This window comes from Bombus vancouverensis, chromosome 12 (genome assembly GCF_051014615.1).
Source record: "Bombus vancouverensis nearcticus chromosome 12, iyBomVanc1_principal, whole genome shotgun sequence".
NCBI classification, from domain to species: Eukaryota; Metazoa; Arthropoda; class Insecta; order Hymenoptera; family Apidae; genus Bombus; species Bombus vancouverensis.
Window position 1 is genome coordinate 9142523 of NC_134922.1, and position 24165 is coordinate 9166687.

Here is a 24165-nt window from a genome sequence, read left to right on the forward strand (position 1 = left end):
GAACGTGTATATTGGAAAAAGCTCGTCTGGATATTGCGGGAAAAAAATGACATCTGTCAGGCGAAAGTTACTTGATTAATCATGGGTGATCGGAACAGAAGTTGTCCAAAAGCTTTGTTCTACTTTATAGAATTTCTTTCTCTTAACTATCAATAGATATTAAAATATACTTGCAATATGTACTTGCTTATCCATATACTGATATAGTTTTCTATAAGCGTTATTTCTAAGACACAAAACTGCGATAAAAGACTTGTAGCTAAGTATGTTGCTACCATACAAGTAAATATGACAAGGATACATAGAAGAACTTGTAAATTTGTTCATTTATTAGCTGACCATTTTTAGAAACGTATATATCTTGAAGAAGCGTATACTTTATATAGAAAGAGCAATTTTAACAAATATACTCGATGTATGAATTAGTATATTAGTATTCTCATTACTTTATAAACAGATTATTATGTACATAATACCGTATAAATATTAGAATCCAACTTTTATGGTTTCAATTTCAATGGCTTGCCACTTCACGCAATTAGATTCTCATTTTCTACTTCCCAGTCATCAAATTCATTTCTCCATAAAAGTAATACGTTCTGCTTCCTTGTTCCTATTTCTTATTGTCGATTCAATTTTATGAAACGATCTTTCCCTGCCAATACTTTCTTATCTTTTCTTCTCCACTTCCTGATTTAATTTCCTATCCAGGATGTCGCGCACAGTTTTGACAATCTAACGAGTCTCGCGTGTGTCGTCGTACGGAATATTTTTACCTCATGCAAATCATTTTTTAGAAAGTCCCATAGCGTCCCGTCCGTTTCCAGGCAAAACTGATCGCAGTAAAATATGATATCCAAGCCGGTTGGAGTAAGAATCGCGGCTGGTGAAATTCAGCCATCCTACATAGTCGGTGTCAATGGAATTAACGAGCTTTCCGATTCTCGACTTCCCTCCTCGATTCCATAGAAATCCTACAGCGTCATGAATATCCAGTGTTCTGATATTCATTCTGCGATTATGTAATAGATAAGCAAGCAGAAACATTACTAGTATTTCGTATCGAATTCCTTCGACGATTTCAACCTAGTTAACACGTAATGGGAATCTGCACTTTTATCGAATACATTGGTAAATTGTGGAGAACGAGTTGCTCAATTCCTCTCTGTAACTTCATTCAGATACGATCGGATGATATCAACGCGGACGTGGATCCTCTTACACGATTGAATTAGTATTACATACTAATGAAATTACAAGATGGAAGTTAGCACTATTAATAAATATAATAAATAAAAATCCCTGCATAATATTATTAAGTTTGGTTTTCTATCCAGAATTATACAACAATTACCCATAATGAAAATAAAATTTAATAAATTCTTTATTTTTTCGATAAAATCTATTATTCTCTACTGTATAATTTCTTTTTATTATACAGTGAAATCAATCACACTGAATATTTAAATGCATTAAATGTAGGTTCTGTAGAAAATAATGCACATACATAAATAACAGTTTGAATCGATTACAAGAAGGCAAAAGTTTTTATAAGAATTCAATTTTATGTATTTTTGCATATAAGTTTCCTCGTCTCTAAATTTGCATGGAATTGCATGCCTTTCTCGACCAGCGATATAGTTTCAAACCTGTTGATGTAATTCATCAAATTCTATCAAATTCATCGATGCAGTGGCGTAATTCCAAAATTATACAACAAAAAAAAAAAGAGAAGAAAAAAGGAAGAAAAGAAAAAAATGGTACAGGGAGCAAACTTCTTGGAACAGCTGGAATAGTGAAAGTGTACCAGACGAAGGTGCATCTTGCTTTGTGGCACGCGTTTCATCGAGAAAATAATAATTCGACTCGGAAGAGGCTACGCGATCCAGTCGGTGAACGCGCGCACGATCGCGGCGTGCGCCACGATCATAGATCCTGGATCACGTAGATCTAGCCGCACGACTCGCACCGAGACATTTTCACAACCGCTTTTCCCTCGCAGGACTGGTTGCGAATCCGGGCGGCCAGAACCCGGTTCTATGCGATACAACCTCGTAGAAATCCGGCTTAAAGGGGTCGACGGAACAACTCGCCGATACTATCGGAGAAAATCGTTCGCCGACAAAAAAATATCGACGTTCCATGTTCTAACAGAGCGACCATCTGAATTATATTTTTTAGATAAACGATAACGATGATGATTTCTGGATTGTTTCTCGAACGATTGCTGCTGTTGATTTTCATAATTCTCGTATTACGAAGTTTTTTATCATACGAGCTTCGTTTTATTTTCAATAACGTGGCAGTTTTAGTTTGGAGCGTATCCATATGTAATTCGAAACAGTTGTTTGTAGACGCTTTTGTCGAGACTCATCAACTACGCGAAGGGAACACGGTCCATGGAGGCGTACGTTGAACGTTGAATAATTCCGGATGCTTTATCATCCGAGGTTGTGATAAGAAGCACGGAACAACGAGATAATATACAGTTCTGCGTATAACCGCCGGCTCTTCATTGTGCTACTATTTCTGTTCGAGAGATCGCGTATACATATGTATGTAAGTAGTTCTTCTCCGCTTCAACGAGCTCTGCTTATGTAAAATCCATTTAGATTAGCCTTATCGCAAATAGTATACGGGTTTGTCGAACTGTTCGGTTTTGTGTACGTCGTTGCAAGTTCGATCAGTCTAATTTTTATTTTTTTTTTTTAATTCATCGGGAAAACATTATTGAGCAAGGAACTTGGAAGAAAATATTACAGCACAATGGAACAGATCTTTTTACTTATTCTTCAGAATATGCTGTAAAATATTTTTGAAATTATCCTTTCCAGTCTTGTGACGTAGGAAAATTACAATTTTACTTTTCTAAGTTTTGCTTCTCTTAATTTGCGGAGAAAGTAATATTACGATTTTTATTCAACCACAAATCTTCAGAATAAAATTCTCAAAGTAGCGAGATTTTTTAAATTACTTCTTCTAGGTTTGCGAAAAATTTGCAAGGGTTAATTGTTTCATATTTTTGCAATCATTTTACAGTTATTTTGTGAAAAACGTATTTTATCTATGCCTAGCAGAGGAATGTAGAGCAATTCGAGAACCCGAAAACGATCGATAATGAGGCTTATTCGAAAATGTTAAGTCGTGACCGAGCAAGTTCGGTGCAATCACGAACTCTGGAATTAGAAAGTGAATATTATTAAATCCTCTGGTCGGCTAATTGTGATATCGATGCGGCGAGAGATCGTCGTGAAATAAAAAAACGGTCACGTCCAGTTTTCACCGGAACGATTCCTCAGCTTCTCGACGCGATCCGTGATCGATTTATGATCGATAGATGGATGGCTACTAGTCGAACGGCATTTCTTCGGAGAAACGAATATTTTTTTCTTTGTTGGCGTGTTCTTTGCGCGAGAAATCACGGAAGACGTCAATTCTACGCTTCAAGACTCGTGGAGCCTCGATCGATTGCTTTACCGAGTGATCGACGATTATCGAAAATGATCACTTGCAAACCTGCCTAAGTCGAGTAACCGAAGGAGATCAACTTCGCCACGCCTGCTGTTTTAATTATTCTCTCGTAACTGGAGCGATCTTCCAATCTAACCGCTGCTTTAATATTAATGAAGCAACGAGGAAAGAGTTTTGCAGTGCTTTGCTCGAGAACGAATATATCAAAACAGAGAAAACATTGCAATACACTTTCATATTATATAGAATCATCCTTTCAATTTTTATGTACTGTGTTATATATTTTCAAACGAAAGAAACAAATTTTGATATACGCTCTTACAAGTGTATAACCAGCTACAAACATTCAATGTTCATATTTTGTGACATGTATCTTTATATATTAGCGTGATGAGTAGGCTACGAATTTTTATGCAAATTTATATTTTTGTGAACACAGTTAGTGAAATAGGACTGAAATAAAACCCATAAATTAAAAAATATATATATGTATATTTTAAGATTTAGAAGGAAAATAAAATTTCCAAAAAATTGTAGAAATTCGAGATTTTTTTTATGTTAGATTTATTTCTAAAATCAGGCATCGTTCTCCTTTCTTTAGGTAAGCTCGGAAACAGATGAAAGTGAATTATTGAAATCGCCCACCATAGCGGCGCCCACGTTCCTCTGAAACACCTGTTTACCTACGAATAACACCGCAAGAGGAATCGTTCCACTTCCTCTGCCCCCGTTTTCCACGACTTTACAAACATTTTCAATCTGCGCCGCGCGTTTAAGCGCTGTTCACATGGTTCAATTTGAGTACCACCGCAGTTTCTACTATTCGAGGAGAAAATTTTAAGCTATATCTGTAACTATATTATACTATCTTATTTAAGCCTTGGAGTGTAAATATGAATTTTTATTTACGTGTTTTATTTCATACTGTTTACCATATAATGTATTTCAATTGTTTTTTAAAAAATTGATGATAATTTTAACTTAGTATTTTCGAAGACTTCATAAGAATTTTTTAAAATTTTCTTTAGACTATCTTTAGATTATCCATCGAAAGATCGCAACACACATGAACGACCCACGTTTGCAATCTAACGCCGCATTTTTTCGGTCATTTTCAACCAATTCTATTTTTCCAACGTTAACAAATATCTCAAGGTAGAACGCAATTTTTCGTTTGTCGAAATAAGGACAAGATTAAAATATAAAAATTCCAAGATCGCAGCCAGATTAAGAGTATAAAATGAAATATTACACAAGAGATAATTTTACTCTTCCTTCAGCGAATAAATCAGTCCAAGTTTAATCTCATTGTTTTCCTCGCGGGACGTGTGTTTGGATACGCACAATGAGGAACGCTCTACGGACAGCGCAATGATATAGAGAACCTCGAATGGTAAATGGCACGACCGGGTCGACTATTTGAATCCCGAATACGTGTAAAAGAAGACGGTCGAGCATTTAGTGAAAGGCAGAACGCGCGTCTTTCGTGGCCGAGATTCGATTCGATCGACGAACCTAAGTCACGGTGTCGTTCCTCGCGATTTGCAGTCGATCCTCTTCGCATCGTTCGCCGTGTCATTTGCACGATCACCTCCGTGTCCTTTTTATTTACACCCGCGTTCATTTGCAGTGGCTACAAAAGAGGTTTGCATACCATGCTGTTTGTTACTTAATTTGTTACTTAATTTAGGACCAAGTATGTTAAATTTCATATCATTAGTAATACTTTGATATGGAATGACAATGTGGTATTATGGCAATGAAATGTAGAACCGGATAAGAAATTGCTTCACTGAGAAATAAAGGTATATATGCAATTACTTTTGATGGTATTGTACGTCATGAATAAAATTTTATTAGGAAAATAGAGGAGCTCGTAACAAGAACAATCCTCGTTTTCTTGACTTTTTAGATAATGACGTACTCCAGTTGTCAGAAGACTCGCAATATGCTGGAATTAATATTATCAAAAATTACCTATATTTTATCTCACGATGAATGAAACATGTCGAATGAAAATTGGCTGATTCTATAAAATCATTTATCAAGATTCCATAATTTCCTGGTTCAATTAAATACGTTTCTCGTAGCCTCATATACTTTTCTAGTTCAGATAACTTTTATCACACTTGTGTCGAATCAAACTTATGTTTATCAGTATAATAGTCGAGTCTCATTACATTACTAATATTGTTTAATTGTGTTTGGTAATATTCATAAAAGATTTCTAGAAAATATTGCAATATTTTTTGCGAGTTACTGCAAGAACGGATATATTCGTGGCAATTGTGTAATATGATGAATATACCAATAAAAAAATGGAAATGTATCGAACAAAAATGACAAGTGTGGAGGAAGCTTTTGTTATGAATTTCAATTCATCCAAAGGAACTGTGGTTATGAATTTCAATTATTATATATCATGACGTTTGAATAGTAGAAAACGTACTACATCTTTCTTTTTGTTCGTCGTTAAAGGATTTCCCAATGGTTTCTTGTTCCATAAAGGTCCTCCATTTTCCTTCAACGAGAGAAGCTTAAGGAATTAATTCTCGTAAACGTATCAACCGGGGTAAACTTCTCACAGGAGGATAGAATTGAGTTCATGAAAGGATTCGCGGACATTCGAAGAAACTCGACGAATGGGGATTAAACATTATCTTCGTGTATACATCTTAATCCCTGGTCGTAGCGGGTTTTCGTCAATGGCACTTGTGAACCGTGCTTAATTCGACGCTGTGACCTAAATTTCAATAGCGTGCACAAGCTGGCGTCCTCGCGACGCAACGGGAATTACGATACAGTACATTCTACTCGCAAATACCAATTCTGACTTCCTTAAATGACATATTCGAGTCTTCCTCCAGACAAAGGATATTCGATATTATTCTCACTCTATTTATATTGTACTATTAGTCTAAAACTACTATTATACTATTAATTGAATATCGACTATTTAACATCTCTATTTATAATGAATATGGTTTCAAATCTACACAATCCAATTTTAAAGAATAGCAGCCAGACGTATATAAAAAAGTGGGAATTTTGGTTGGTAAAATAATTCGCACGATCATAGATCCGTTCTTATGCGTCAGAAGTGAGGAAATTCGTAAGGCATTGAACATCTTCCCTGAACAGGAAGAAATTACATGAGTCACGAAGATGCACAATACGACAGTTGAATCTCACATAAATTTTTCGTTAAATAAATGCTACACTGGCATAGTCAGAAGACTGAAACCAACAAAAATTCATCAGATTTATTAAGAACATAAATCTGCTCACAGGATTATAATATTACCCTAAAAAGGAAACATACGTATGTCTCCAGTAATATCTGTCATTTAAAACGTAATGACAGTCAAAAGTTCTTAAACGTTGTTATAAATGGTCCGAAACGATGAATAGAATTTGAAGATCGTGAAAATTATCAGATTCGAAGGAACAGCCTCTCGAATTCGAGATAGATATGAAAGTGTGATCGTGAATAAAAACACACTTAAGTTTTCTACATTTGCACATTTACATAACGTGTTGAAAGTCAAAAGTTATTTGACGGTCATATCATACGATGAAATTTTCAAAAAAATCCTTAAATTTATCAAACTCGAAGGAGAAGAGTTTCGTCTTTCGAATTCAAGGTCGATAAGAAATTGAACCATCATACCGAAGCATACACGTCCGAAAGGATCGCGAAATTCGAGGAGAAACGTCCCAGTCGTGTCTCTTGTCAACGTGGACGTTATCGTGGAGGCCGTGTCATTGAGTTGCAAATTTATTTCACCTCGACCATTGGTCGGATATTTCATGAGCGACAATTTATTTACGGCAAGGCAACAGCCACTTGCGTACAGCCTAAAAAATCCGGAGATCCTGTTTCCCGGCTCGCACACGCGGACCTCGAAGTGTGAAACGTGTGTCACCATTTGCGGACACTCGTGCGAGTTCCGTGGGGTTCTTTAAGGGGACCCATTGGCTATTTACAAGAATTGCAAAGCCCCTCTGCACTACAAAGAACGCTCCTTTATGTCAGGACTCGCGTTTCGCGAAAAATCCTTCGAGGGGAACCGAAGAGAGGAACTGAAGATGCTTCGAAAAATGAAATGCAAGGGATTCAAACTCCCCTTCTGCAACATCTATACACGGTTCGTTCGAACCTGGTCGGCTCGAAAATTCATCGAGAATTTGGAAAATTAGCGTAACGTAATGCCCTAAGATCTCGCATTCGCGTATAAAGAAACTTTCCCTTCGATTAACTCCGTTTCTGCACGATTAAGTGCCGAATTTGTTGCGTCGGCCGTGTCCGGGGAAAAGTCGACGCTGCCGGGAAAAGTATTCTTTGTGAAAGTAAAAAATCGAGACCACTATCTTTTTGTAACGGTAATGCTACAAAAGTTATTGGGATATACGGGATGCTTCGAAGAGTTGCAGCCAAAGTTGAGGACCATGTGGTACTCGTCAGAAGCAAAAGTCTTGATAAATATGTCTCCATATGTCATTGGTTTTATAAAACATTTCCAAGATGAGTCTGTAATATCATAAGAGAAGAATCTTTTTATTGCGTGAATAATGTTTTTTGCACTGCAGACAGCCGATCATAAATTCGTTCACTGCCATATGTCAACGATTAAGAGATACAATATTGAAGGGTAATTTTCTAAACTGTGGAACATGGGAAGCAGGTCGAATTTTTAGATTTCAGTTAGGAAAAAGAGTTCTACAAAGAACTGATGATAATCCCAACGCAAGTTGTCAAAGGATAACATACGAAGAAGGAACTGATAGCCACATCATTGCGTAGAAAATTGTGCATGACCAGCTGATGTTTCCTTATCATATGCTATTCGTAAATAAATAATTCGTCGATGAAGATGTCAAATAATTATAATGATATGTGGATCCACGTTTATTAAAAGATTCTTACTTCTTTTGATGAGTGTTATATGGTCCTGAAGTTTGAGATTTGCCTCCATGGAAGCTAATATTACACATTTATTATAAATTCGTTTCTGTGAACAGTGCTATTTGACACCTTTCATTTCGAAAAGTCAGAACATAGTTTGTAAATAGAACAAGTAAGGAGCTAAAAATTGGAGAAGTTTCCGTTAGAAGAGAAAGGGTGTTTGATAATTGGTCGTACAGGGGGAGGAAGGCAGGTAGAAATTCAGTGTGGCGGCGTCAAAACCAGTACGGATACGTTGATAGACTCACCTGCTTTCCTTTTACTGTTTCTTGACCTGCCGTAAACGATGGAATTTAGGTACTCCACTTGTCAGTCACAATTAGCCACACGGCGCAACAAGCTTTCGCGCGATCCTCCCACTTTTATCTCAACCCTGAACCTACGCGATACTCAACGAAGAACTTTCCAGGTATTCTTACCGATTTTTCCAAGCGATATCTTTTAGAACTCGGGATATCGTTCATTAAGCCACATATCGTGATTGATATTTGAAATCGGATGATATAGATTAGATAAAACGTTACAAAACAGATACTATATTATTTGTCATCTACCTATAAACAAGATTAATTGGAAATCGTTGCGAAAAGTGGAATTATGACTAGCAACTGCAATATCATTCGTAATGCGTGTTATACACGTACATGTATTGATAGAATTAAAATGATATGACGAAAAGAATGGAATAAAATTCAACATAAATTTCATCCGAAGCATCTGCTCTAAACTTTCAGATGCCTAACTACTGAAATAACCATATTCGGATCCTACTCGTCATAAACTACCTACCATATGTTACTAAGACAGATCAGAAACTTGGTGTGCCGCAAAATGAAATTCAGCCGTATTTTTACGCGGAATGTGCTTAAAAACGAAGAAAATCCGTTGAGGAGACGAAGAGTTTCCAGAATTTCGTTCGACCTCGATCGATCCACGGTGATTAAAGGTTCGTATAAATTCTGTCATCGAAGCCGGTGAAATTTCCTCGGGTGTCGTCAACCCTGACATTAAATCATGGACGGTGTCAGGGCCACGATCCCTCGGATCGTAGAGCTCATATGCGGAGAAAAAGGAACGAGAAGCTTCTCGTAGTGGAAGCCGACGCTAGACAGCCAGTTTTCATGTTCCCCAGAGTGGATAACCGCGTAAAAGTATCCCGTTACCACGGTAGCCCAGATACCGGATTACGGAGCACGAATTGTCAATCGAATCGTGAGAGGTTGCGAGTTTCCGTTGCGGAAAAAGCCGACCATACTAGTCGCCCGGGGGACCGCAAGAATTTCGTGATACGCTTTTTTTTATTATGCTAAGACAAGTGAAGGAATGGCGGCGCTTGGTGAACGGCTCGTGTTCTTCCGTTATATTCAGTGCGATATTTCTATGTTACATATTTGCAAAAGATTCGTGGAGTATTAATTCTTTTGACGTGGGTTGAAACCTTTCTTCTCCAGTTACGGCATTTTCGTGATATTTGAAATGATTTCGCGAATATTAATCCTTTTAACGTTAGTTGGAATTTTTCTACCCTCTTCGTGACTTTTCTACGTTATTTGAAAAGAATTTCTAAATGTTAATCTTTCCAATGTCGATTAAAATGTTTCTTCTTTCGACATGACGTTGCCATGTTATTTGAAAAGAATTCCTGAATATTAATTGCAATATTAAACGTAAAGAAGTGGTGAACATTAATATTATTCCTTTTGATTTTGATCGAGATCTTCCTACTTTCCTCGTGGTGTTTCTACGTTGTTTGAAAATTCGCAAATATTAACACTTCAATATTAGTTGAAATTTTTCTACTTCTACGTCACGACGTTTCTATGTTACGTAAAAAGACTTCCTGAATGTTAACTATTTTGATATTGTTATCTATCTTTCTTCTTCTTCCACGTTTCTTCGTTATTTTGAAAGAATTCGCGATTGTTAATCATTTTAGTTTCGATTGAAATCTTTTTCTTTTCGTCACGACTTTTATATATTATTTGGATAAAATTCATGAATATTAACCCATCTATTGTTGATTAAAATCTTTTTTCTTTTATAATAACGTTCCTACGTTATTTGGGAAATATTCATGAATATTAACCCTTTTATTGTTGATTAAGATCTTTCTACTTTCGTCACGGTGTTTCCACGTTATTTTGAAAAGATTCATGAATATTAATCTTTTTATTGTTGATTAAAATCTTCCTTCTCTGAATTGGATTTACTTGGAATCGTTTGAAGATCCAAATGCGACAATTCATATCATTCAGCTGATTTGTTACAGACATTAAAAATCGCATATCATATTTTGCACGATATTAAATATATTTATGTAACTGATTATGTAACGGATTACACGTAACAAATCATTGACGATAGGAAAATAATAAACCAAGCATTTGATAATCACAAGATACATAAACAATATTATCTGCAAATACAAGAGTTTCTAGTACAAGATAAGCAATTTTTCAAAACCAATATATAGATTCAGAGCGCTAGAACGGCTAATAAACGTATTTCACCGTTATCGCATGATAAATCGTCAGAATATCACGCTAAATCATTCCACACGCTATTAATCAGCGAGATACGTAAAACACCAGGTTTCTTTCGATACGAGGTTTATCCAGAAAATCGATAGATCCGATGAGCGAAACCCGCGTGTTTCAGGGAACGGTTGAACATTCACTTTCATTCGAAACAGCGCCTCGAGTTATGGCCCGATAAGATGAATGTTGTAACAACACGGCCCAATGAATCATAACATCGATAATATAATGAGGATCGAGCATAGAAGGCCGGTGGTGAATGGTGAGTTTACGTTTCCGCGCATCCAATCGACTGGTAAACAACTACTTCCAGCCCAACTAACGCCATTAGAGTCACATTCAAACCAATTTAAACTCAACCGAACACGCTTGCCTCGTATCTCCAATAATTAAATTCCACGCGAAATCTTCAACCTAACCCCAGGAGGAGTTCAACGATCCCTAAAAACGTTTATTCTCAAGGCGAAACTCGTTTATCACGCAGGACTTCCTTGATATTATTAATTAAACACAGTCGAGACTAGATAAGATACAAAGCAGATCCGTTACGAAGAAACTAACCTCTGATTTTCGTTTCCTGTGGGTCCAACGGTGGAAAACGTGGGTGGTTCTGCTGTCCCGGTTTCTTCAACAAGACACCCACGACCTGCGGTGCCATCATCATCTTGACGAATCCTCTGTTTCTTTCTCCCCTTTCGATCAGTTTCGTCCAGTCATCGTCCACGATATTTTCGATCTTCGTTTCACTATTAACTCGTATATCCAAGATAAAAAAGAAAAAAACAACACCAACTTCCTTTTTCTCAAACGAACCAAAATAAAAAAAGAGGAAAAGCAATTGGAAGGCCCCCAAAAAAGATTCTTGTTATTTGCTGATCACTTTTTTCACTGGATACTCGACCGAGGATTTAATGCTAGGTCTGACTGGATCTGAAATTAAAGCGGACGGGGCCAACGTACGAGGCGCACACCGGGAGAGCAGCTGCCGATTCCGTTCAGTTTAGACCGTCTGTCGTTTTATTGGCCAAGGCGACGTGTCACTTTAGCGAGGAAGGAACGAGGCGCCAGACTCCTTTTCCACTCTCTTTCGGCCTTATCACTCTATCTAGTTTCTCGCGGCGCACGCGAAGCTTCACCTTATCGCGTGACCAAACGCTACAACGCACTGTACGATCGATTCAGCCTCTTTTTGATTCTATTCTCTCGTTTCATGTGAGCTCGCTACGCACTCTTTCCCTTTCATTCAAACTCCTGTTCGATTGATAACGTCCCACTCTCTCGACCTTTTGTCTCTCGCGATCGTATCACCTGTTGACACACACGGTCAGCAGCTTTCGCCTCAACGGAGCCTCCACGTTCGACGACAATGGCCGACCGTAATACACAGCCTGCAATTATTGCAGCCAGATAACGCTTATCAAGCCGGCGCGTTCGCCTTCGAAACCGAGTTAACAAGTATCGCCGGTCAACTCCCTCGGTCTGCTGATTTCTCAACTCCGAAAACTGTAGTCTAGTTGCGTGATGGAGCCTTCAGTTTTAAGGTCAACTCTTTCGGCCAGCGGATTTTTCAATAACAGAAACGTTGGTTGTGATTTAATTTCAGAATCCTCAATTTTAAGATGAACGACTCGCCTTTGGTTCGCCGACTTTTTAAACGCTTTAATTTAAATCTAATTTTAGAACCTTCGATTTTAAAGGCCTACAACTTTGGTTCACCGTCTCCTTGATAACAGAAGCTTCAATTCAGATATAATTTTACAATCTCTGATTCTAGTTCGGGCCAATTGCTAACACTTTTTAATTCCACGGATCTTAATTATAGCTTAAATACAAACTTCGGTTTAATTACAGAATCTTCACAGTTTCAGTACAGTTGAACGCAGAAACCTTGGACTCAACTGGCACCGAAATTTTAGTAATATGTACGCGTATACTTTAGTATAATAATTCCTTGTTGCGACGATATTTCGTAGAACAGTCTTCGTTTCACAACACTAGGTTTTTCGCTTGACAACCAGTTACGTACGTTTCCATCGAATCGAGGCTAGTTTCAACGACACTCGCGATTTCCATCACAGTCGCAATGTTCTGTACGTAGTTGCAAAAACGGAGGAATATATGGTCTGATTAATCCGATTTTCTCGCCGAGTTTCCCCCCCAACCCCCCGGCGTTGTCAACGATCGTTCACGAGCCAGGAGGCTGTTTAATTAACGCGTCGATGAGGAAAACACGGACACATTTGGTCGCAATAGCAACGTAAAAACGATCGTTGTCGATCCAGCATGGCGCGCGCACGACCAACGACTAAATAGACGGCCGAGTGCATCGAGCTCGACTGCCTCGTGTTCCCCTTCCATCGCCATCGTTGGTTTCTCTTTCTCCCCCTTTCAGAACCAACCCTCTGTCGTTCTTCGTTCTGTTTACACGCATCCCTCGAGGATAGGAGTGGCACGCTAATTTTTCAACTTTCCTCTTTCACTCATGCGATAATACGATAACACGTATGAAATTGTTAAACGAGTCTCTTTGAATTCGATCATCGACTCTGTCTTTTGCAAGTTTCTCGATTTTACTTGCCAAATACGTGTCCAATTATACACGTAGCGTCGAATTTCTGAAGGAATTTCTTCACTTGCACGAGTTTGTTTATTGGAAGCAGTTTCCTGAAAAATGTATGGATTTATGGCGTTAGTCGATATCTATGACTTTTGAGCAGCTGAAATATGAATGGCGAAAAGGAATAATATTATTAAAATCCGAAATCTATTCATACGTTGGCCATTTCTAGAGTTGTGTCGATGTTGAATAAAAGAACGATTTTTACAAGTATGATGAGTAAACTACGTGCATGTACGCAAATTTACATTTTTATGAACAAAACTAAAGGAATGAGATTTGTTTCGTCCTTTAAATATTACAATGAGTACTTTAAGTGTCGTGTAAATCTTTGTGTATTATTTGTGCATTTCGTACATATTTATTTGAATCGTAATTTCATAGTATGCATAAACATCCACCGTGATTAAAATACATATATTGACAATCCTGTTATTTTTTAAACAAACTGTACATTTTCGATATGTTTCTGAAATCCTTAGGGAATAGATGTAATGCACTAATCTTCAACTTCTTCCATCCTTCATATCGTATGCTAAGATTTACGATATTGGTAATGTGGATGGCGAAAAGAAAATATTAATGGTCCAGAAACGTTGGATTGGTTTGGTGTGCGGCAAAACGTCATTCTTATCGGACGATAATGTCGATAGTGATACGAGATAATGAAACCATTGGCGCGTTTTTAGTGAAACAATAGTGATAAAGTCGTAATATTTCGACAGCTGAAATTTGACTCTTGGAAGTTTATTCTTACACCATTAGAGTCACAATTCACCCCCTTAGTAAACCTACATTTAATCTTCTTATTTCCATTCGATCGAACACGCACTCTGTTCTATTTTTTAAGCCAGTAGAACCACGAACTTTTGTTGAAAGGATGCCAATAAGATCATGAATTTTCACTCGTGCAAATTCGTATTTAAACCATTAGAACCACAATTCACCCCTTTAGTAAACCCACGTTTGATCTTCTTATTTCTATTCGATCGAACACGTATTCTTCTCTATCTCTCGAGCGAGTAAAACCACGAATTTTCGTTGTTACTCCGAGCTCGTGATATCTCAATGGTTAAAATGTGACTCGTGGCAGTTTATTTTCACACCATAGTTTCTTTTACGATCATAATTCACCCTTTGGTAATAACCCTCTGTCTGATCTTCTCGTTTCCATTTGATCGGACACGTATGTTTTCCTATTTTTCGAACGAGCATTATTCCCGTACCTACAACTTCATCGTTCTTCACGTTGGATAAATATTATAGATCTCTACCCGGTAGGCTTCTATCTGGATCTTGTTAAACCGAAGTGTACTTGGACGTCAAGTGAATGGCCCGCGGAAATGGCTATCGGCGGGAACGCATGACGTCAAAACGTCTCAAGACCACCGTCTGCGAGTAACACGTGAAAAACGAAAAATACGGTGACATACTTTCACTCGTTGGCTCGCGCGGGCTACCTGCGAACGGGCCCCATTGAAGTTCCGTCTAATTACGTGCAAAACGACACGGAACACCGGATATCGATGGAAGGAAGGAGCTGAGTCACACCCTCATCACCCTCACTTTATTGGTGAAGCTAGATAAGGAATGGACGCAAACATGCGTCAACTTGACGTTGCAAATATTGAATTCTAATGGAAAGTTGGGAAATTGGAGATGCGTTTACGATGATTATTTGACTCATCTCTTAGATGTATTTCAATCTATGAATAGTATGTACATATATGTATCTGATACATTAGAATTCTTTTACTGTATTTATATTTACATTTCATTTCTATTTTATTACAATTTTCGTGCTGTGGATTATTACTTTCTTCGAAATAAAAATAATCCTACAGCGATGAAACGAATATGAAAGTAACGGAAGATGCTTCATGCTTCAAGCATTATTTGAATTATAAATGAAAAAATATACAACGAGTCGAATATGAAGAAAAATCTTCATGCCTCGAACGTTGATTTTATATTTATAAATAATATTAATTTTAATTAATTAACAATATTAATTTTATATTTATAAATAAGAGAAATTTCAGACTAACGAGTCGAATATGAAATTCACACTTCAAACGTTACGTTTCTATAAATAAGAACAAACGTAGAGCTACCAGTAGGATATGAAAGTCACAGAAAAATATTCGGTCGTCCACTAAGCAAAGTCACCCCCCAAAAAAAGGGTACATAGGGTACCATCCCTAGTAGGGATGCATGCTCCAGGTATCGCTTTTACTATCTTCCCGGCTCGAATACTATAAACTCCGAAAAATGTCATATGTCCTGCCTCGCAGCGGAATTGTGGCGACGACATATTAGTAACGTGCTATTGTCACCGAGGAAAAACGGATCAGAGGGACCGAAGAGGAAGACGAAATTACTTCGCCGAGGGTTACCACAATATGGCCAGGTGAAAAAATAAGGTGAATCGGACTGGTATCGATTCACATCTCGTGAGATTAGAAATTATATGCAGATCAAACTTCTTCTTCTATTTTCTCTGCGCATTAAGACATACATATTCGAGAGAAACATAAATTTGTGAATTTATATTCTGTAATAAAATCAACAATCCAAAGAGAATGAAAAAAGATTGTAGGGTAAATTGGGGTTGAAGCATTCAGCATTTTTGTACTGTTTTTTCCCACAACATTCTATTATTTATTTACAGTAGCCTCGGGAAGTAATTTTTTCGGGAAGCTTTTCTCAAGTAGATTTTATAGGTTTTTAACGTGTTTAGTCTTGTGGTATAAAAACAAATGAATGACATTTGTAGCGCTATGTACGATAAATGTTTTATCGAATAACCGATACTTCTGTTAGTAACTACGATACATTTTAAATATTTAATTTTTTATTCGGTCTACTCTATGTGAGGGATGTATATCTTGAAAAATATCGTTAGTAACAGTTGTATCTCGTTCCTTTTTTAACGAAATATTCTCGATATTCGTTTTAACATTATCGATCGGCAATGCAACCGAGCACGTCAGACGTAATTGGACAATGCACCGATCCATATCGAGGTTGCATTGTATCGACAATGGTGCCCAGCGATTGAGACCTCTCGAATGTCCCCTGCGACTCGATATCAGTATTCTCGTCGCATATTTACGGTCGCACAAAGAGACACGGAGTATATTGAGGCTCGTGGCCATCGTCCAATCGTGACACCTCGTGAACCAATACGAATAATGATGTTAAGGAACAAAAAGGATAGAAAAAAGAAGATATTTTTATCCGACGTGCATCGAGCGGAAAAAATGCGGCTGCTGCGATGAAACGACTGCCCAAAGCGAGAGTCAGAGGAGGAAAGAGAAAAAGGGAAAAGAGACGGCGCCAAAAATATCAGACGCGTAGCTCGCACATGCGACGTCTTGCTGTTCCGATTCTTAACGCTGTAGAAATGAACGTTCCGTGGCTTGAAATAAAATTGAGCTCCCCCTGTTGGGGCTTCTCAGATCGAAAGAGTCTTGGTAACGATAACTTTGGTAGAGAACGAAATGGGAAAATAGGTGAATTTGGAGTTGTTTGATGTTCAGTTGAGTTAATGGATCGTCAACGTCAATTCCATACGATTGACTCGTATTTTCTTGCAGAGTATATACATGTACAGCTCGCCTGACACTAATAGTAGTGGGATTTATGATTTTTTAAATGTAATTATTAGCGTTGTTTTAAACTTATGTTTAGATATACGAATAGCAACTTTTCATAAAAATCAAACATGTACATATATGTGTATACTATACAGTTGATAGTATGTATCTTAGTACATCTGGTTTCCTTTGTACGATGATTCACCTGCTCACCTAATGCAGTTTTGTTGCAGTTCAGAATCGTTGAGTGAAAAGTATAACGTAACAAGTCTTGATCATTCATTGTATTTATATAATTTAACCTCGTACAGTTACTTCCTACTTCCAAGGCTGAAAATTCCAATAAAAGTTTCCAAACGTTACAGATCAGCTATTTTTTAAATATCTCCATATTTGCATCCAACTAATTGATCTCTCCTTTTCGACCATACCAATGTGTTTCCGAATTTTTCATTAGTTTCTAAGAACACAGCTCAAGTATAGATTTGAGTTCCTGATTATTTAACTAAAAATACAATAAATGTTTATTTCTCGTACACTAGATATTTCCTTTTCATTTCGTGAATGTATCACGTTGATCAATATAGGAAAGTGGATTTCGTCGATCGTCGATTATTCGAGTATTAATCCGGAGGGAATTGATACGGGCGTCTAACTACGTTCTAATCGACTCGAGTATCGTTTCAGTCGATGAGAACCAAGTTTACCGTGGCGCTTAACCCGACCCTACCTTGATCGATATTCGCATAAACGCAAGCTGGACATACACCGACCAAAATGTCCGCAGCTACCTAAACCGTGGCTTCACATAGGTATATGGGGTCTCGCAATCGGTTTAGAAAATAGTACTAGACGGATCCTGAGTCACGATATAGATGCAGATTAACGTAAACGCGTGCATGCAGACCATGCACGGTTGCCACACAACCCGCTTAATTAAACATGAGTGTAAAGTGATGTTAACACCATGATGACCGGGCACGCTACAGTAAGTACAACCATGTTGTGCACAATGTGTACAGCATTTATCGAATATGTTAGAATAGTTTAGATATTCCATTTTTTAATCGAACTTTCTCCTCTAATCTATGTACATGACTCAGAATGAAAATTATAATTCAGTAGATAATATCAGAACAATTATGATACAATAGATATTATTAGAACAATCATTGTTTAATAGATATTATTAGGACACAGCTGATGGAGAATGGTGTTTGAATATTTTAGTATTCAATATGCATATTTATATTTTTCTGCTTTTCATGTAATTCACTATTTCGCGAATGAAATATTCCACAATTTTTTAAAAGAATATACCTGAAGTTAGATGGACATACAGAAGAGGTAAAAACAGAGTTAATAGAAAAATATAATTAATGTTTTGATAGAATTGCAATAGAACATTACAGTTGTCTTAGTGTGTCTATTGGTGTGCCTCTTTATGGAAGAGTTAATATTCATTTTTCTCTAACAAATTATAAAATACAATAGCCTATTCGAGAGAAACCAGTATAAAAGTTTTCTATGATGAATGTTCGAATACTTTGGTGAGTCATTATAAATATGGATAATCCTAAGAAGTAGTGGCTGTATCTTAATAGCAGCCAATGTGCTAAGACAAAGAGCCTTCAGATGTCCCAAATTCTGCGGTTTCTACAGTCACACGGGACTCACAAAATTTTCTGCTAATATAAGAAATATAAAATTCCAACATTTGAAACATAAAAAGGTCGCGAGAGCGACTTAACGAGTGCGCAGACGACTTACTAAGCGGACGTCTAAATTTGGCGCATTTGTCGGGGTGTATCTCGCTGATAGGACGTATATGAATTCTGTTTGTGGAATTTTCTTAATCTCTTTCACCTACGCGTCATAAAAATGTCTCTCGTTAATCCCATGCTTAATCACTTTATAAAAATCATTATCAAATCAAATTAAAAACATCTATGTCGTTGAAATAATCATTTTGAAATTGATATAAAAGGGATGATTTAAAAAATAGAAAATAATTGATATTACAGATCCAGAGACAAAGGAGAAATTATAGAATTTTGTATAGACTTGGAAAGAGCAATCGGGACTAAAAATGTAGTGATGCAAGCTATCGAATGAGTAAAGCGGAAAACAATATTGGCGGAACTGGTCAGGTTCGGATTTCGAAATAATTAATCGACGTATTATAATTGATCCATAAAGACAGGCTGCCGCAACACGAGCGGCGCACGTTTCCTCAAAGGTGAAAGTAAAAGCTGCCCAACACTTGGCTCACGCTGTGTAAAACCGCACGTTTTACTCAGCTCTTATCGATCCGCACGTTTCAACGTTCCTACTGCGGTGACAGCAATCACGAGACTTCACGCTCTCCGTCTGATCTTTTCCGTGAAATCCGAATGTCCCTCCTTCGTTTCTTATTTTTCATATTTTTAACGATATTTTTTCAATCCCACCGTTTTTTCTATTACTGATAAATACCAATATTGCGTCGTGACTGGCGGAAATGGAAACGTTGCAACGATCAGGGTCCATTTTCATGTTTTGCATTCGCGTGTAACACTCTGACGGTTTAATGTCTCTCGTGTCAAGTGTATTAATAAAATATAGATCTAATTGTAGGGAAATTCGATAACTTCGAATATCTGAAGAGTGCAAAGATGGAAGAAAGAAATAATTCAGGAAATGCATAAATGGCCACGTAAAATATCTTCGTTATTTCATATAATAAGCGGTAACATTATTTATGAAAGTTATATAATTAGAAAAAGAATGCTGGTAAAGTAGCAAGATTTGCCTGATTTAATGGAATACTAAGAACGAATATTTATAAACTATCTATATTTTAATACGTATCTATCGAAATATGATTTTGATTTTGTGTCATACACACCGAAGGCGAGCTGCAAGATTAAAAAATATAGAAACAAAAATTGTTGCGTTAATAATTATACAATCTAATAATAAAGTTTTAGATAATTAGCCCTCAACTGGTATCGTTGAATCATAGGCGACCACGATGATTCAAATTACGGTCGAGTTAGCTTATTTTATCTTAAGGGGTATTTAATTTTAACTATATTGATAATTGCATTAGGATAGTCTTCATGGCGTAAAAGATAGAATACAAATTCAAGTAAAAAATACTCCAAAGTCTACATAACATTTCATCAAAACCCTTCTGAGTCACTCAAAAACTGAATGATACCAATTGGCGACATACAGACGCACCATATACGTCACTAATTTGAACGGTTAGCTTGACGGAAATTCTTTCCAAATTTTTGGACTGATCAGATAGAACTGACAAATGTCAGGAATCTCATCGGTTATCTGAGGACTTTGTAACATTCTATGACAAGGCGCCACCGAGGAAAGTTTTCACGATAAGACGAGAAAGACTGCTCCTCTTCTCTCGCTAATGTATTTTTACTTTCGTTGACTCATCGGTGAATTGCAAAAGCTTGCTTCGAGACCAATCCTCTTTTTAGTCGGATTATGAGCAAATTCTCGAGACCTAGAATCCTACGTTCTCCGTATTGTTCCCGAGTATTTTTTAGATCGTTATCGTGGGATGCACTCGACGTGGAGATTGCACGCTTATTACTGTCGATGCTTTCGCTAGCAACTCGTAAATTCGTAATAAAGAATCCACGAGATTGCGAAAGGAGCGTCGAAGTAGTCTAATGAACATTTAAGTTTCATTACTCGCAATTCTCCTCAATTTCCCTGATAGTCAGACGATGAAATTGCGGAAATTCAACAGGCTCAGATTACCATGCACCAATTCGTATCTAAATCTTTCTAGATCAAACGAATAAAAAATAATAATGAAATTCTGTGCTCCAGAAATTCAAAAGACGTTGAAATAGATATCTTTAATTTGTCTATTTGATTGTGTAATAGATTTATTTGTATTTCTTTAAGAGTGTATCGGTGATCTTTAAACAGATGTTTTACATAAGATCTATTTAGTCGGTTGATATCTACTTCGAACTGTTCATTATGTCTTTTGCAGTCGTGCGTGAATTTAAGAAAAAACTCAACATGCAGCAATACCAGCTTGCTTTATAATTCTTCGTATTTAAGTTATTTTTCTTCAACTCATGCACGATTACAAAAAACCGAGTGGCTACTGTTGGAAGTAAATGTTTTCTGGGAAGATAACGAAAAAAGTAAATATATGATAATTAAGATCGTTAATTATTATATACGTAGCATATTTATTGTATAGCTTTATATCAGTTTCTAATCTCTCATTTAAAAAATCTTTGATGAGAAAAATATCATGATTGAATAATATGCAAGACACATTTAGATTCACGAATGCAGATTTTGAAGAGTATTTAGGATATTCCTACTTCTTTAGAAAAAATTAGTCTATTTCTGTTTTCAAAAAATTCTTCCCTCCAGAGATCAAACAGGAACAAAAGCTTTTCAGTAAAAACGTAACAACTTCTTTCAGTTTTCATTTTCGTTTTTCAATCTTCGATACAAGGCACTACTTTTAAAATTTTCAATTAATCGAAGTTACAATAATCGTTGTGCTAATCGATATCTTGATAATCGAAGCTCTGCAGAAATATTATGTTGGTTTGCACATTGGAGGGAAAACTCGTTTCCTACCAGAGAAGTGGCAGTTGTCAAACGCACTCACCGACACAAGCTTGATAGCGCTGATGAACTCTGACACACGCGGAACGTGACTAACCCAAGAGTTAATCAGCGAGCTACAAATCTTTGTTTAACTTATGCGGAAAAGATTTAATAGAGGCGCAAGGTGTTGATGCAATTTCTCCTCGCCGGATGATGAACCCACGCGCCGTTTTGCTCGTTACATCCTCGCAAACGAATCGAGCCACGACGACACTCGAAAACGGCTCAACGATGAATCATTGCGTTGACTAATTGAATTGTAATCGGCAGAATGCAGGGATAATATATTTTCGCGAATCGTTTCGTATTACTAACATTTATGCAATTATGTGATTCGTGTACAATAGTTTTATTAAATTCATCAAATGCATCGCACAATTTTATACTTTAGAATTTTTTGGAGAGTTTAAGGTTTACTGATAGATAGTTAAGTGGTAGATATATACATATATCAATCCAGTACAAATTAGGATTTCTATAGGAAATTCTTATCGTTGTCGTGTCATTTCCAACAATACCGACTAGGGATAGAATAAGATTGCAACACTACAGTGGCGGAAAGTGTAACTAAAATATATAATACCATCATTGCATCGATTACGTGCACAGTTTGTCGATAGTCAATGGTTTTGTACTCTGTATATATTGTGCACATTGTTTACCTATTTTATCTCCAATTGTATATATAGTTCGCGTATTTAAAATTAGGAACTAGTTGTACTCCTAAGATGCATTCATACATCTCATTCATAACAATTTTGCATACTCATCTATGATTCGAGTAAATATATGCATGGTAATGTAATGTTATAATAGAGTTCTTCTATGCCTACAACAATGATATTTGCTTTCCCCATGGGAATTTTTGCCGCTTTATCGATGGAATATAGAAATATTTCATATGATTTTACCTACCGAGTAAAGAACGTACAATTGGTTTTGTCACTTGCTTTCGAGGGCGACACAAGAAACAGGAATTTTTTTCAATTAAACGCATTTCATCGAAGGGTAAGATGATTAAAAAATCCTACTGAATACCACTTTAAAATATTCGAATGTCCTTCTCTAATGAATCCAAGTGATTCTTAACTCATTTTACAAATTGATTTCCTCAATTGTAAGAACAATATGCGAATTACATTTCAGAAAAAGATCTATTGTTCGCAAGAGCTATGTGCTCTTTAATTCACTATAATTTCTCCTCTTGCGTGGATATTCAAACGTTAACAAACTACATAAACTATAAGTTCCCCCTGCCCGTGGAATAAGGTTCTTGCTGATTAATGCAGACATTCCTATGAAATTCTCTCGTTGGCCTCCATCTAATTTCTGAATAGCTCTGGCCAGACATTGTTTAAACGGAAAGGAAATCGATGCTCGAGAGTCAGGAAATCCTCATTCATCTTGCCCGGGTAATTAAATGTGGAAATCGACTGTCGCACGTAAAAGTAGAACATCGAAAACTGCGTTTTCGCCAGTTTTATTATTGCTAAAAAATCAATTCACCTCGAGATTTAACGATCCATGGAAAAGGAAGTGGAATATAGATGGATGGAGAGTCGCAATCGTTCCACGCGACGTATGTAATGATTCAGATGATCTAGTTTTAGTGGAAAGAATATAAAGTAGCCATAAATTAAAGTAGCCATAAATATTCAGTAGCAACGCTGATTAATCTTTAGATTTTAAACTTTTACGGTGATTGGATGACGTATTTGTAGTTCTTGGGTTTTTAGTAGCAAAAATCCGAAGAACCACGAATATGTCATCAGTTATTGTAGTCATTAAAATTATGTGCATTTTCAGTCGATTTTTATCAATTTGAAATATCCTGACATGAAAACATGTAGAATTTTAGGTTGCAAATGCTGTTTAATTTATCTCGGAGCAGTGAAATTTTTCTGAATTTTCTGTCATATGGTAGAGATCGTATACAGAAAAAGCCAATAAAGAATATAATATTGTTAATACTAGATTAATTAATATAATGTACTGAATTTCAAAATATCTCTCCTATAAAACTTAAAAAATGTGGCTTATTATCCCCCTGTAATCTTTATATACTAAAAGTAGAAGGAATAAAAGAATGTACAATGTCAAGTTCAGCTCAATATAGAATTAGAGCAAGGGGTTAGAGATAAATAGAGACGCCGAATAAAAATAAAATCTTTTAATAATTTTAATTAGGATAAGCAGAACGATCAAAAGATAATTAAGGTTATTCCAGGAAGAAGCGACAAATTAACCTGGAAGTCCAGATTGCACGAGCACATGCATATTTGCATATGCAATAGAGTAGCAGAGGCTCGCTATGTCGACTGATTC

The 24165-nt window shown here is 36.7% G+C and overlaps 2 protein-coding genes across 2 annotated transcripts in view; one reads left to right on the forward strand and one right to left on the reverse strand.

Moving 5' to 3' along the window:
- Positions 1 to 13265, reverse strand: part of LOC117155204 (uncharacterized) — a 48247-nt gene extending 34982 nt beyond the window's left edge. The window contains exon 1 of the mRNA XM_033330926.2: positions 11536 to 13265. Within this exon, the coding sequence (XP_033186817.1) occupies positions 11536 to 11638 (103 nt within the window). The 5' untranslated portion in view covers positions 11639 to 13265. The remainder of the gene's footprint in view (positions 1 to 11535) is intronic.
- The window catches only part of LOC117155545 (uncharacterized), a 103023-nt gene that overhangs the window by 22698 nt on the left and 56160 nt on the right, over positions 1 to 24165 (forward strand). The gene's annotated exons all lie outside the window — the stretch shown is intronic.